This window comes from Xiphophorus couchianus, chromosome 14 (genome assembly GCF_001444195.1).
Source record: "Xiphophorus couchianus chromosome 14, X_couchianus-1.0, whole genome shotgun sequence".
NCBI lineage: Eukaryota > Metazoa > Chordata > Actinopteri > Cyprinodontiformes > Poeciliidae > Xiphophorus > Xiphophorus couchianus.
The window spans coordinates 520,946-533,426 of record NC_040241.1 but is presented as its reverse complement, the minus strand read 5'-3'; the positions used below and the strand labels follow the sequence as shown (position 1 = coordinate 533,426).

Sequence of the window (12,481 nt, the reverse complement as noted above, 5' to 3'; positions counted from 1 at the left end):
TTGTGCTGCGATTCTTTAACCTGTGAAAGAGTAAACTTGATTTGTAAAACAGAGATTCTACCTGGATATGAGCAATATCGCCATGGATGTTCATCACTGCTGGTGTTTTCTCTTAATGCACCTGCTTCAAATAAAGCAACAGTAACAATATCTAAACACTTTCATTTTAAACTGCCAGTTTTGAATTAAAACTGGCATTGAATTAAAACTTAGACATTATCTAAATGTCTAATGGCACTTTGTTGTTGTTTTTATTTTGTTGTTTTTTTTAAGAAACTGCAATTATCTAACTTAGAACATATTTGTGAAAACACTTTAAGTTCTTTGGACTGAAGAGTTGGACAAGTCAATAGGATTTTGACAAATATTTTCTTATGTAATTGGACATCCAGGACCAGAAGTACACATGGGTGCTAAATACAGCAGCCTGGCCCGTGATTCCAGTTCCCTCCCTTCACCTAAACCCTTCCTTCAACTGCATGCGTTTTAACTAAAGCCTTCCTGGGTGGTGTAAGGAACCCCTCCACCTTGGCAAGGGATACCTCCTCCCTCCCTGCACACTACTCTGGCAGGGCTGAAGGGAGTGGGGGTGCTGTAGGCATTGGCAAGTACTCACCAACACCACTAAGTGGCAGTGCAAGCTTGTCTTTACAGCTGAACCCTACAACCCTGGCAATGCTCCAGCAGCATAACTACATCCCTTATTTCAGAGGTATCAAAGCATGTTTGAGACAGAGTGACTGGAAGAGTTGCTGGGATTGTTGCTGCTGTCAGCCTTAAGGAAGGAGAACAAACTAGCAAAAGCTGTAATGTAATATACCTAAAAACTGTCAAACCTTTTAATTTAGTAGAAAAGCTATAAATCTCTTGGAAAGATGCTGTTGGATTTCAACAAAGCAGCAACATGCCTGCCAACTCTGTTTTTTGTCTTACCACCAAGGTCCTCATGAATGGGAGTGCTGTTAAAGGCTTTCTGAATTAACTGTTAACCATGGGTTGTGGTTTAACATGGATTCATTGTGTGTTGGAAGCTCTTAATCTGTGGATTCTTTGTTAACTATAGATTGATGACCTACCATTGGAAACAGAATATCTTGTTTGGTGTGTATTTTACATGGGGCTATACTCACTGTTTTTTAAGTCATGAAGATTCACCTTTATTTTTTTTAACTAAAGCCATGAAACTGATAATGCTGTTCACGATATCACACACTCATAAAATCAACATCACAAACCAGCACTGTAACTAGTCACACTCTGCAACCCCTGCTGAAAGGCTTGTCCAACAATTTTCCTGGGCTTCATCTTCTCCCCATTGCTTGATGTCCCTCACACCTCAGGGTTCAAACAGGACCCCGTTCCTGGTCCTAAGCCTAGGACATCCCTGCACCTCAATTTACCACCTCCCAACGGTAAAGACACCATTAGTCTTTCTCTTGTTTGTGTCTCTTCTCCCCCTTGTGGAGTAGTTGGGAGATTTTGTGATGTGGTTGTTTGGTATCATGGTGTTGCTGAGTTTCATGGGATTCCTCAAAACATATTCACAGGACCATTCACTTCTTGTATTCTGCTTGCTCTATTCACTTGTGTTTGTGGACGTGGTGTTGTGGTGCATGGTTTAACTCAATGTAGAAGTTCTAATTGTGATGCTTTCTTATTTGACATTTGTCTTTATTAAGGTTGGGGATTTCATAACTGTTAATCTGAATAACTGAATAATCTCTACAGTAGTTATGTGTCAGATGACCTTATCTTCTTGATCTTCAACTCTACCTGTGTTCATATGAATGTCTTGTTATATTATCTTTGAGCATGTCATCAGACACCTGGTTCAATTTGAAATTCTTATTTTTTTTCTAATCGTTTTGTTAAAGATTTTCCACAAGGACAGATCACCTCACTTTTGACTCAAGAATCTAGTTTATGTTAGGTTCAGATGGTGTTGTTCCAATAGTTCTCTTGTGTTATGCAGATAATCAAACTGAAGTGTTGCTATCACGTACTTTTTTATACAAATGAACCTTTCCCCTTGTCAGACAACCTGTACCTTTTCTACCTTTTTCTTTTTCTTTTTTTTTTACATTTTTATTAGTTTTGTGTTTTCACAAACAGAAAAAATAGAAAATTGCACACTGTGCTGCCTATCACCTTACATGAGTATGGGATACAGAACAGAAACAACCCCCTCCCCCCCCCCCAAAAAAAACAAACAAACATAAAAAATAAACAAACATGTAAAAAAAATAAATAAATAAAATAAAAGGATGCGGGCTGCACAGTGGCGCAGTTGGTAGCACTGTTGCCTTGCAGCAAGAAGGTCCTGGGTTCGATTCCCGGCCGGGGTCTTTCTGCATGGAGTTTGCATGTTCTCCCTGTGCATGCGTGGGTTCTCTCCGGGTACTCCGGCTTCCTCCCACAGTCCAAAAACATGACTGTCAGGTCAATTGGTTTCTCTAAATTCTCCCTAGGTGTGTGTGTGAATGGTTGTTTGTCCTGTATGTCTCTGTGTTGCCCTGCGACAGACTGGCGACCTGTCCGGGGTGTACCCCGCCTCTCGCCCGGAATGTAGCTGGAGATAGGCACCAGCAACCCTCCCGACCCCATTAGGGACAAGGGTGAACGGAAAATGGATGGATGGATGGATAAAAGGATGCCGCTGTACAATGTCACATTCACATTAAGTCATGTCTTCAGTGGTTGGCAAACATTAACAGAGATATTTAAAGCCTGACATCAACACAATCATATCATTGCCAGGTGATCAAAGAAAGAAAAAAGATGGATAGTAATACAAAAAGAGGATGTTCTTTAGTTAAGACCTGGTGAGACCTTCCACTTTATAGGATTCTGACCTCTCGTCACAAGTTGTGTCAGCTCTGTAGGTAAATAGCTTAGCACAGGAGACCACATATCAATGAAATATTTCTCATTACCCTTAAGAACTGCACTAAACCTTTCATGAGGGAGGACCCTAAATATTTCTCTATACCATTGTGTGATAGTTGGTGGTTTATCCTTAATCCAATTAATTAAAATGCATTTTCTAGTCAAAAGCAATAATTTGTCACAAAGTTTGAAGTGCGATTGTGTCAGAGTGACTGATTTTGAAGGGAGGCCAAGAAGAAACAGACCTGGGCCACATCTGATTTTTACATGAAACACGTCACTCAGCTCTTTAGAAATTGCACCCCAGAATCATTTAATCAGTCTGCATTGCCAGAAATAATGGTAATACGTTCCAATCTCTCTTCCACATTTATTGTATAAGGGAGAGAGCTGGCGATCCATCTTATTCAATATAAAAGGTGTTATATGTAGACGATGTAGTATTTTATACTGTGTCTCTCTGAGTGTATTACATATAAAGGTTGAATTAACCATATTAGTGGCTTCTTGCCAGTCATCCTCGATGAAGTCCATTTCCGTGCAATGTTCCCGGCACCACCTGGGGTAAGAGAGTAGAGCACTGCATAGAAAGCGGAAATAAAATGCCCAAGTTTTTCCCGGTCGACAAGTAATTTCTCAATCTCATTGTGTGTGACCAAGCCAGAATCAAAGAGCCTCATAGAACCAATTAAATGATGAATTTGGAGAAAACCAAAAAAGTGTTCTTTAGGGATACCAAATTTTGACTGCAATTGTTGAAATGTCATGAGTATATTCTCTGTAATCAGATCTCCGATCACTCTCACTCCTCTGCTATGCCACAGGTCGAAAATGTTGAGCTCAAGGCCTGGGATAAAATCCTGGTTTCTTGTAAGAGGTGTCAGGAGTGAGGAACAGAGCCCACCTCCTGAGTGGTTCCAAATTCTCTGCCACACCCTAACTGTGTTATAAATGATTGGATTAAAATGAGAAAAAAATTAGACTGGTTGTCGGCCTTCCGTGCCTTCTTTGAGGTTGTAAATCAATATATTATCCCTACGGCTCTGTCCCTCCAAGTCGATACATTTCTCCGTCAGAATGCGCACTTTCGACTCCAGCTCCTTCAGCCTGGGTCCCACCGCCGACACGTCATCCTCCACCGCTGAAATGCGGTGCTCTGCATCTGTGATGCACCCTGTGTTGGCTTCTAATTTAGCAGAGATGTTACTCAAAGTGGTGGTAAACTCCTTAAATTTCCTATCCATCAGAGCTGAAATCTTCTCAATGACAGATTGAGAAATATCTGCGGCTAGAGTGTCAGAGCTGCTAGCAACCGCCTCGTGCTGTTGAGCTCCCTGATTAGCTTCTTTGCTAGTTAGCATATTCTTCTTTGTTGGCTCTTCAGTTGGTTTATAGGCAGAAGATTTGGCTGTTTTAGGATTAGGCATGGTGTCGGGTTGCTATAAGATAAGTCTACAGCTTGTTAGTTTAAATAGAATGAAAAAATAAACCAAATTGGCTGGAGAGAAGTGGGAGCCCAGCGACAAGTGTCCGCTCAGGGTAACTGCATCATGTGACTCGACCTTTTTCAAATATTGTCTTGCGACTTCAGCCCAGTAGTTTAAAATGCAATTCTAGAGTTTGAAACAGTTTATGTTAAATTTTTTGAATATAAACATCCCCTTTCCAGCAACCAGCTCCCAAAGATGACTTGCAGTAGTTTTTCTAATTTCAATTTCATCTTAATTGGGCAGTGTCATTCCAAATTAACTTTTGTGAGCTTTACATGATATAATGTTATTACCAGTGTTGTATAAAGTACTGAAATCTCAGAGTCAAGTAAAAGTATAAGTACCTCTCCAAAATATGACTTTGGTAAAAGTCCAAGTCACTGACTGAAATGTTACTTGAGTTAAAGTCTTAAAGTATCTGAAACTTCTTGTACTTAAGTATGGAAATTACTGTAAAAATGGATGTACTCAAGTAATGTAATGAAAAGTACAAGTAAAAAGTAAAACAAAGCAAATGCAGTTTGAATGACTTTTTTTATATTTTGGTAAACTTGTCAAATACACTTAAAATAATGTACACAACCAAGTGCAGGCAAAATTAAACCTGCTAATAGATATACCTGCAGGCATCATTTAGTTAAGAAAATTAGGTGCTTTACCTATAGCACAAGGTTAACTTAACCTGCTTTACAACTGAACCAGCTGCTTAGTAAACCCTCCAGGACAGAAAATACAAAGTTTTTGTAAGCCTCAAGTTTTCCCTTCAAGTAAGGTCAGTGCTGAAAATGAGAAAAATAAATAGTACAGAAAATGCGGCCAACATGAAGAAAAAGAGCTGTTACGATTACTCTACTTCACAAATCAGTGAATCAGTCAATGCTACAGTCAGTAGGTGGTGCACACAACTGGTCATTATGCAAAAGAAAAAAAGAACTGGGAGGGAAATGCAGCTTATTGGCATCTGAAGAGGGAGACCTTTTTTGTAAACCTGGTTTTGAACTTGCATGCCTTTCCTATATTTGTTAAATTCAGTCTAAATTGCTATCGCTATGGCTTCTGTCCCCCTTGAACAGAGGAGTCTAGATAGCCTGCTACAGTCAACATTAGGCCTAAGCTAAATACACCAGGTGTGGAACTGAAACAATGCCAAACAAAGTTCATTTATGGTCAACGTTTCACAATACAATAGTGTCTAGTGACCAAGCTATAGTTACTGACACAGGAGGATTATAACCATTTCATAAGACGTTACCTCGATGTCTTTCTTCAAGTTGGACGGGGAGTTTTTGTAAGATAGAATTTCCACATCTTCGGGCAGGAATAACATCAACTGCATGCGTTACGAAGAATCTTTAACACCCACGAAAGAGTGTATTGTGTTTAAATAAGGCCATGGGCTCTCATCACCAGCTGGTGGTTCCCTTGGAGCCACCAGCAGTCGTTGTGGTCTCAGTCTCCTCCTCCATGTGGCTGCTACTGATTGCGAGACTTGCTTTGTGTTTAATGGGAGAAGCGAAACAGGTGTATCCTAATTAAAAGTAAAGAAATCAAGAAATGGCAAAAAATGTGGAATGAAGATAAGAAAGGAAGAAGATTATATGAAGTACAAAAGTCAGTTCAAATTCGAAGCATTAATGAAAGAAACAGAAGAGAAGAAATAATAATTAGTAGATTAAGAGTAGGTCATATCTACTTAAATGACATGCTTTATACAATAGGGAGGAAAAATAATGATAAATGTGAGAGATGTGGAGAGAAAGAAAATGTAGAACACATATTGATGAAATGTAAGTCAAATGAACTCGAAAGGGAAGAATTAAAGAGAATAGTTAGAAATATGGGGCATGAATGGAATCTTAAAGGTATATTAGGAAAAGAAGGAAACATAACAGATATTCACAAATTAAGGAAAGCATTGTTTATTTATCTTAAGAATACAAAATTAAAAAATAGAATTTAATAGATGTGAAGTAATGCTTCTACACACTCATGTACAGTAGGTGGCGGTATGCACCTTAAAGTTGCTTGTGATCCGCCATAATAGAAAAGAAGAAGAAGAAGGTGTATCCTATTGGTGGTGATGAACAAGCCCAGACAAGCAGGCTACCGGACTTTGTTCGGTAGCCTGCTTGCTACTTGCTAATCAGTAGGTGGGTCAAAACACTTTGTTTCTCTCTCTCGCTTTTTTGTAACGAGTAACTAAACCACACATTGAAAATGTATCGGAGTAAAAGTACGCAATTAAGTTCGGAAATATAGTGAAGTAAAAGTGAAAGTCATCAAAAATTTTCATACTCCAGGAAAGTATGAAGTACTCCAAAATATACTTAAGTAAAGTAGTGAAGTATTTTTACTTCGTTACTATACAACACTGGTGATTACCGCATCAAAAATATTCATGGAGTTTGCCTTAATTATTTTGTACATGTCTGAGAAATCCTTTAATGTCCATGGCAATCATTCAGATGTGCAAAATGCCTTGTTGGATCTAGTCCTTCCTTGGATCTAGTCCTTCATTGGATCTAGTCCTTCATTGGATCTAGTCCTTCCTTGGATCTAGTCCTTCATTGGATCTAGTCCTTCCTTGGATCTAGTCCTTCATTGGATCTAGTCCTTCATTGGATCTAGTCCTTCATTGGATCTAGTGCAGTGTCCAAGCTACCAAGCTTCTGCCTCACAGAGCAGCCAACCCCGCTGTGACTCCCTCACTAAGCTCTTACAGACTAGCCAGTAGCTACTTCTCAGTGCAATGCTGGTAAAAATGCTGTTAAAGGGTTATCAGAGAGGGACTATTACAATGACTTTCTGAAGGTAGAGTTGTGACGTGCTTTTGAAGAGACAGAAGCCAAATTTCAAGGTCAAATCAGGAAGTGAAATTTATTTTAAGTTACACATATACATATATATATATATATATATATATATATTCACTAAATGTATATAGGTATATACAGTATATGTGTGTTCACTAAATCGAACACAGAAGCTGTTAGAGGTGCTGATGTTTTTAGCACCAAGAAAGGCTCCAGGCCTCATACAACCTTGGACCGGCTGCATGATTACCGTATTTTCCGGAAGATAGAGCACACCTCACTATAAGCCGCACCTACAAAATAAATAAAAAAATTAAAAAACTGGAAATGTACATATATAAGCTGCACCGGGCTACAAGCCGCTGGTATCTCCGCCGCTCTCGGTTTTTCACACGGACGCAGCCCTCTGCTATTAAGGACGCAGTCCTACATCGAACCATGGATTTGTTCATGTCGAGCTTACGTGCAGCGGCTCTATTTCCGTCCTGTACTACCAGATCTTTAGCCCTCAACTTAAAAGCAGGATTATATAAACTTCTTCGTGTGGTTTCCATGATGAGGGGGTATGAGTTTGAATAAATTTCTTTGTTGTGCCTGCTGCTAGCATGTGCTTGTTCTAAATCAAAATTAGCGCTTTCTTCTTTGATTTCCAATTTTGACTTCCAATGATTCATTTCCTGCTAAAGAACTGAATAAAAATCCACAGAAAAGCCACATCGGGCTACAAGCCGCATGGTTCAAAGCGTGGGAAAAAAGTAGCGACTTATACTGTAGTCCGAAAAATACGGTAGTTAAATCCACTGCACTGCACAGAGAGATGCTCAACAAACTGGAGATTTCATTTAATGCTGCTAATGTGGCTTTAGTAGCTCTTCCATTTCATGTCTATTTTAAATAAGGGCCACAGAAACTGTTTTAGTTGCTCGAGCTTATGGGGCCAGATTTTCAGAGCTCAATGCGGCTGTGCACATTAACTCTGGCTGAGTAAGTGGACAAAGCTTTGATATGGTTTGGTCTATCATGTAACCGGAAAAATAATACAAAAATATATATATAACAATATAAAACCAGCGTGAAATGTGACTATGAGGAGAGCGCGAAAGCTCCTCACTGGGCTGAACCTGCATGATGAGGTTAGCACTGGTTCGTTAACCACTAATGCTCTGGCCAACCGGGAACACATGCATAAACTTTACAAGGAAAACAGAGCCACACAGTGGGAAGCGTGTTGGGATGTAAACTCTTTGTTCACAAAGATAAATCATTCTCACCGCTGCCTCAACAAGCACCTCTGAAAGCGCCACTACAAGTCATTCCTGTAGTTCACATAGAGCTGCACAACCAGAGCTAAAGCGGTGGGCTTTAAACTCTTACCTTGATGTGGCGTTCGCCAAAGGAAAATAATTCCACACAGGGGGTTCATATAAGTGTCTATACAAGTTAGCCTGTGTCCAGTTTGAGTGAAAGCAGGTATGCAGCAAGCAGCGGCAGCACATTTTTTGGATCAGAATTAAATGCATTTAGATTTGGTGAAATTATTTTATTATGGGCCATCCCAGACAGGCCGTCCACGGCTTCCTTTTCTCCCTGCCAGTTGCTGTTGATGTAAATCCCTCATCGGAGGCCATGAACTACATGTCAAAACATACAGATGAAATATTACACATTGTAAAGCAAAAAATGTAAATTGCTAAATCACTGGCTTGTGTTAAGAAACAAGAAATTTCTCAATGTTGCTTGTTATCTCCTCTCCACAGGCCTGTTAATGTCATGTGTAAAAGTGAAACCACAAAGACAACAGTCACTGTTCAACTTCACAATCAACCAGAATTTATTCAGACAATCAAATGCATAAAAATTACACCAATAGCTCAACATACCACGATACCAAAGCCATTAAGGAAGCTTTAATTGCCTTAGAAAAAATGCAAAATACAAAGATGCGCCTGCAGAGACCACCGTGTGTGGAAGGAAAAAAGACAGCTCAACCAGCTGTTTTAGCTCAATTACTTTTACATCAAGGCGTGTTCTTTACTGTCTGATGAGTTTTGACGTACTGTTTTAGAGGTGGTCTCTGCCTGCATACATACAGCACTACATCATTACATAAGTAATGATGTAGTGTTGACAAACAGCACGTCAGACAACATTCAGGTGTTATAAAGGTCAGGGGTGAATCTATCCGCTGTCTAAGCTGCTTTCTCTGCATACTTTCCCAGGATACAAACAATAGATGTGTTCATTTCATACAGAAACATTTTACTCAAGAAAGCAGGACCAAAGTTTATCAGCTATCTGTGTTTTTCATTTCAAACTGCCTCAAACTGTTTCCTGAACTGCTCAGAGCTCTCCTGACCTATCTTCTGACCCAGCGCATCAAAACAGTAGATTTTGATTATAAAAGTAAGAATGCTTCATATAATGTCTTCAAACTCTTATAAAACAGACATGAGCAGTTTCAATACCAAAACGTCTGTTACATTCAATATTTTCTGATTAGTTTTCTACCTATTGGGTTATAATGAACTTGTTAAAATTTTCAGGCCAAGTCCATGGTTTCAAAAAAGTTACATACTGCAGCTTTAAGAGTGCATTCACACTACCCCTGTTTAGTCTGCTTTAATCAAACTCCAGTTTACTTGCCCAAAAGGTCTGGTTCATTTGTGGAGGTGGGAAAATCTGATGCAGACCAAAAAAGTGAAATCTAATCCATAGGTCTTGTTTGGGTTGAAGTGAACTCTGGTGCAGTTCGAATGCATATGTGAACACCAAGCAGTTCTTAAAAACATAGTGTGATTCTATTAACCAGTGTCATTGCTTTTAAATTGTTTCGTATTGTTTTACACTTGTGCATATGTATTAATTAGTTTTATTTTTGTGTAACCAGGTTGTTATGTATCGCAGACTTCTGCCCAGATCCCTCTTGAAAGTGAGATCTAGATCTCAACACAATTTGTGTGGTTAATTAAAGGAAATAAAAATTTTTTTAAAAAGCAGATGGGAGACTGCTCCAAAAGCAGAAAGCCGACTATAGCACAGGTCATGCTGGTCCTCGAGGGCCGGTGTCCTGTAACTCTTGACTGTCTCCCTGGTCCAACACACTTGAATCCAATAGTTGAATCACCTCCTAAGTGCAGTCAAGTTCTCCAGAGTCCTGCTAATGACCTCATTATTTGACTCAGGTGTGTTGAAGTAGAGATACATCTAAAAGTTGCAGGAGACCGGCCTTCCAGGCCTGGAGTTGCCCACCCCTGGCCTAGTGGCAGCAGGTATAGTAGAAAGTGAAGAGATTCAAATTTGAGCCATGTGGTACCATGATAGCTCAGAAGATAATAAAATAAAAAGTGCAGATACACAGGGTGGATCTGTTGATGGATGTAGGGTCATGTAACACTTTTAGGATTACTGAACCATGCTTTTTAATGCTAATCCAATTCCTTCTTCATTCTTCAGTATAACATGTAACACAGTGCCCTATGTGTTCCCACTGGTTATTTGGTGATTAATATCTTCACCATTAAGTATTTTCTTAGAAGATCTGTTCTACATCTAGGCTGACACTAGCAGCTTTCTGAACTTCATGTGTGGAATTCTCAGCATGTGTGTAATGGTGTAAATCAGATCACTTACATGACACTGACGTGTCTGTTGGATATCTTATCTACTTGCATCCAGATTACTGCCAATGAGTTGTTTTCCTCTGTGGAGGAGACTGCATACAGTCAGCTGACACTCTCTCATACTCAGTCACACACTTCAACTTTCTCTGTGTTTCTTTTACATACCTTTGGATATAGAGCACAAGTGTCAAACTCCAGTCCTTTAGGGCCGCTGTCCAGCAGTTTTTAGATGTGCCACAGGTACAAAACACTGGAATGAAATGGCTTAATTACCTCCTTCTTGTGTAGATCAGTTCTCCAGAGTCTTATGACCTAATTATTCTATTCAGGTGGTGCAACAGAGGCACATCTAAAAGTTGCAGGACAGTAGCCCTTGAGGACTGGAGTTTGACTCCTCTAATGTAGAGCATAACCTCACCAGTCACTTTATTAGGTACACCTGTCCAACTGCTCATTATTGCAAATGTTGAATCAGCCAATCAAATGACAGCAACTCAATGCATTTAGGCAAGTAGACATGGCCAAGACAATCTGCTGCAGTTGAAATCGAGCATCAGAATGGAGAAGAAAAGTGATTTAAGTGACTTTGAACATGGCATGGTTGTTGGTGCGAGACGGGCTGGTCTGAGTATTTCAGAAACTGCTGATCTACTGGAATTTTCACGCACAACCATCTCTAGGGTTTACAGAGAATGGTCCAAAAAGAGAAAATATCCAGTAAGTGGCAGTTCGGTAGGCCAAATGCCTTGTTGATGCCAGAGGTCAGAGGAGAATGGCCAGACTGGTTCGAGCTGATAGAATGGCAACAATAACTCAAATAGCCACTCGTTACAACCGAGATATGCAGAAGAGCATCTGTGAATGCACAATACATTGAACCTTGAGGTGGATGGGCTACAGCAGCAGAAGACCACACCGGGTGCCACTCCTATCAGCTAAGAACAGGAAACTGAGACTACAATTCGCACAGACTCACCAAAATTGGACAATAGAAGATTGGGAAAACTTTACATAGTCTGATGAGTCTCAATTTCTGCCCTACTATCCAACATTTGGATAGTAGGGTCAGAATATGGCGTCAACATCATGAAAGCATGGATCCATCCTGCATTGTATCAACAGTTCAGGCTGGTGGTGGTGCAATGAGGTGGCGGATATTTTCCTGGCACACTTTGGGCCCATTAGTATCAATTGAGCATTGTGTCAATGCCACAGCCTACCTAAGTATTGTTGCTGACCATGTCCATCCCTTTATGACCACAGTGTACTCATTTTCTGATGGCTACTTCCAGCAGGATAACGCACCATGTTATAAAGCACGAATTATCTCATCTGGTTTCTTCAACACGACAATGTACTTTATTCTGTAAGGACAGTGATCAAAATGCAAGCCACCGTTTGTACTCCCCTTGATAACATACTGGATCTGTACTAGATTGAAAATGCTGCTTTATAGTGTCCATTAACATTAACTAAAGTGTTCCTTTTCTATTTTTGGCTTCTTTTTTTTTGCAATAAAACAGTAGTTCTACAAGAATCCTCACAACACACTTGTTCAGCACAGAGATTAAGTAAACTGTACATAATAGGTTGGGTTATCAAATCACTAGCACAAGTGTTTGTAGCCAGACTTTCTCATTTGACTTTTGCAAATATGCTTTCCATAAAACTT

General features: G+C 39.8%; 1 protein-coding gene across 9 annotated transcripts in view; it reads left to right on the top strand.

Moving 5' to 3' along the window:
* The window catches only part of ablim2 (actin binding LIM protein family, member 2), a 111,731-nt gene that overhangs the window by 84,551 nt on the left and 14,699 nt on the right, over nt 1-12,481 (top strand). For 4 of the 9 annotated variants that reach the window (XM_028037775.1, XM_028037774.1, XM_028037776.1 and 1 more), the window contains 2 exons: nt 393-464; nt 497-604. The exons of 3 other annotated variants lie outside the window; for them this stretch is intronic. In XM_028037775.1, the coding sequence (XP_027893576.1) occupies nt 393-464; nt 497-604 (180 nt within the window). Of the gene's footprint in view, nt 1-392; nt 465-496; nt 713-1,340; nt 1,413-12,481 lie in introns of all 9 variants that reach the window. 2 more of the 9 variants (XM_028037772.1, XM_028037771.1) reach the window with 1 other exon arrangement.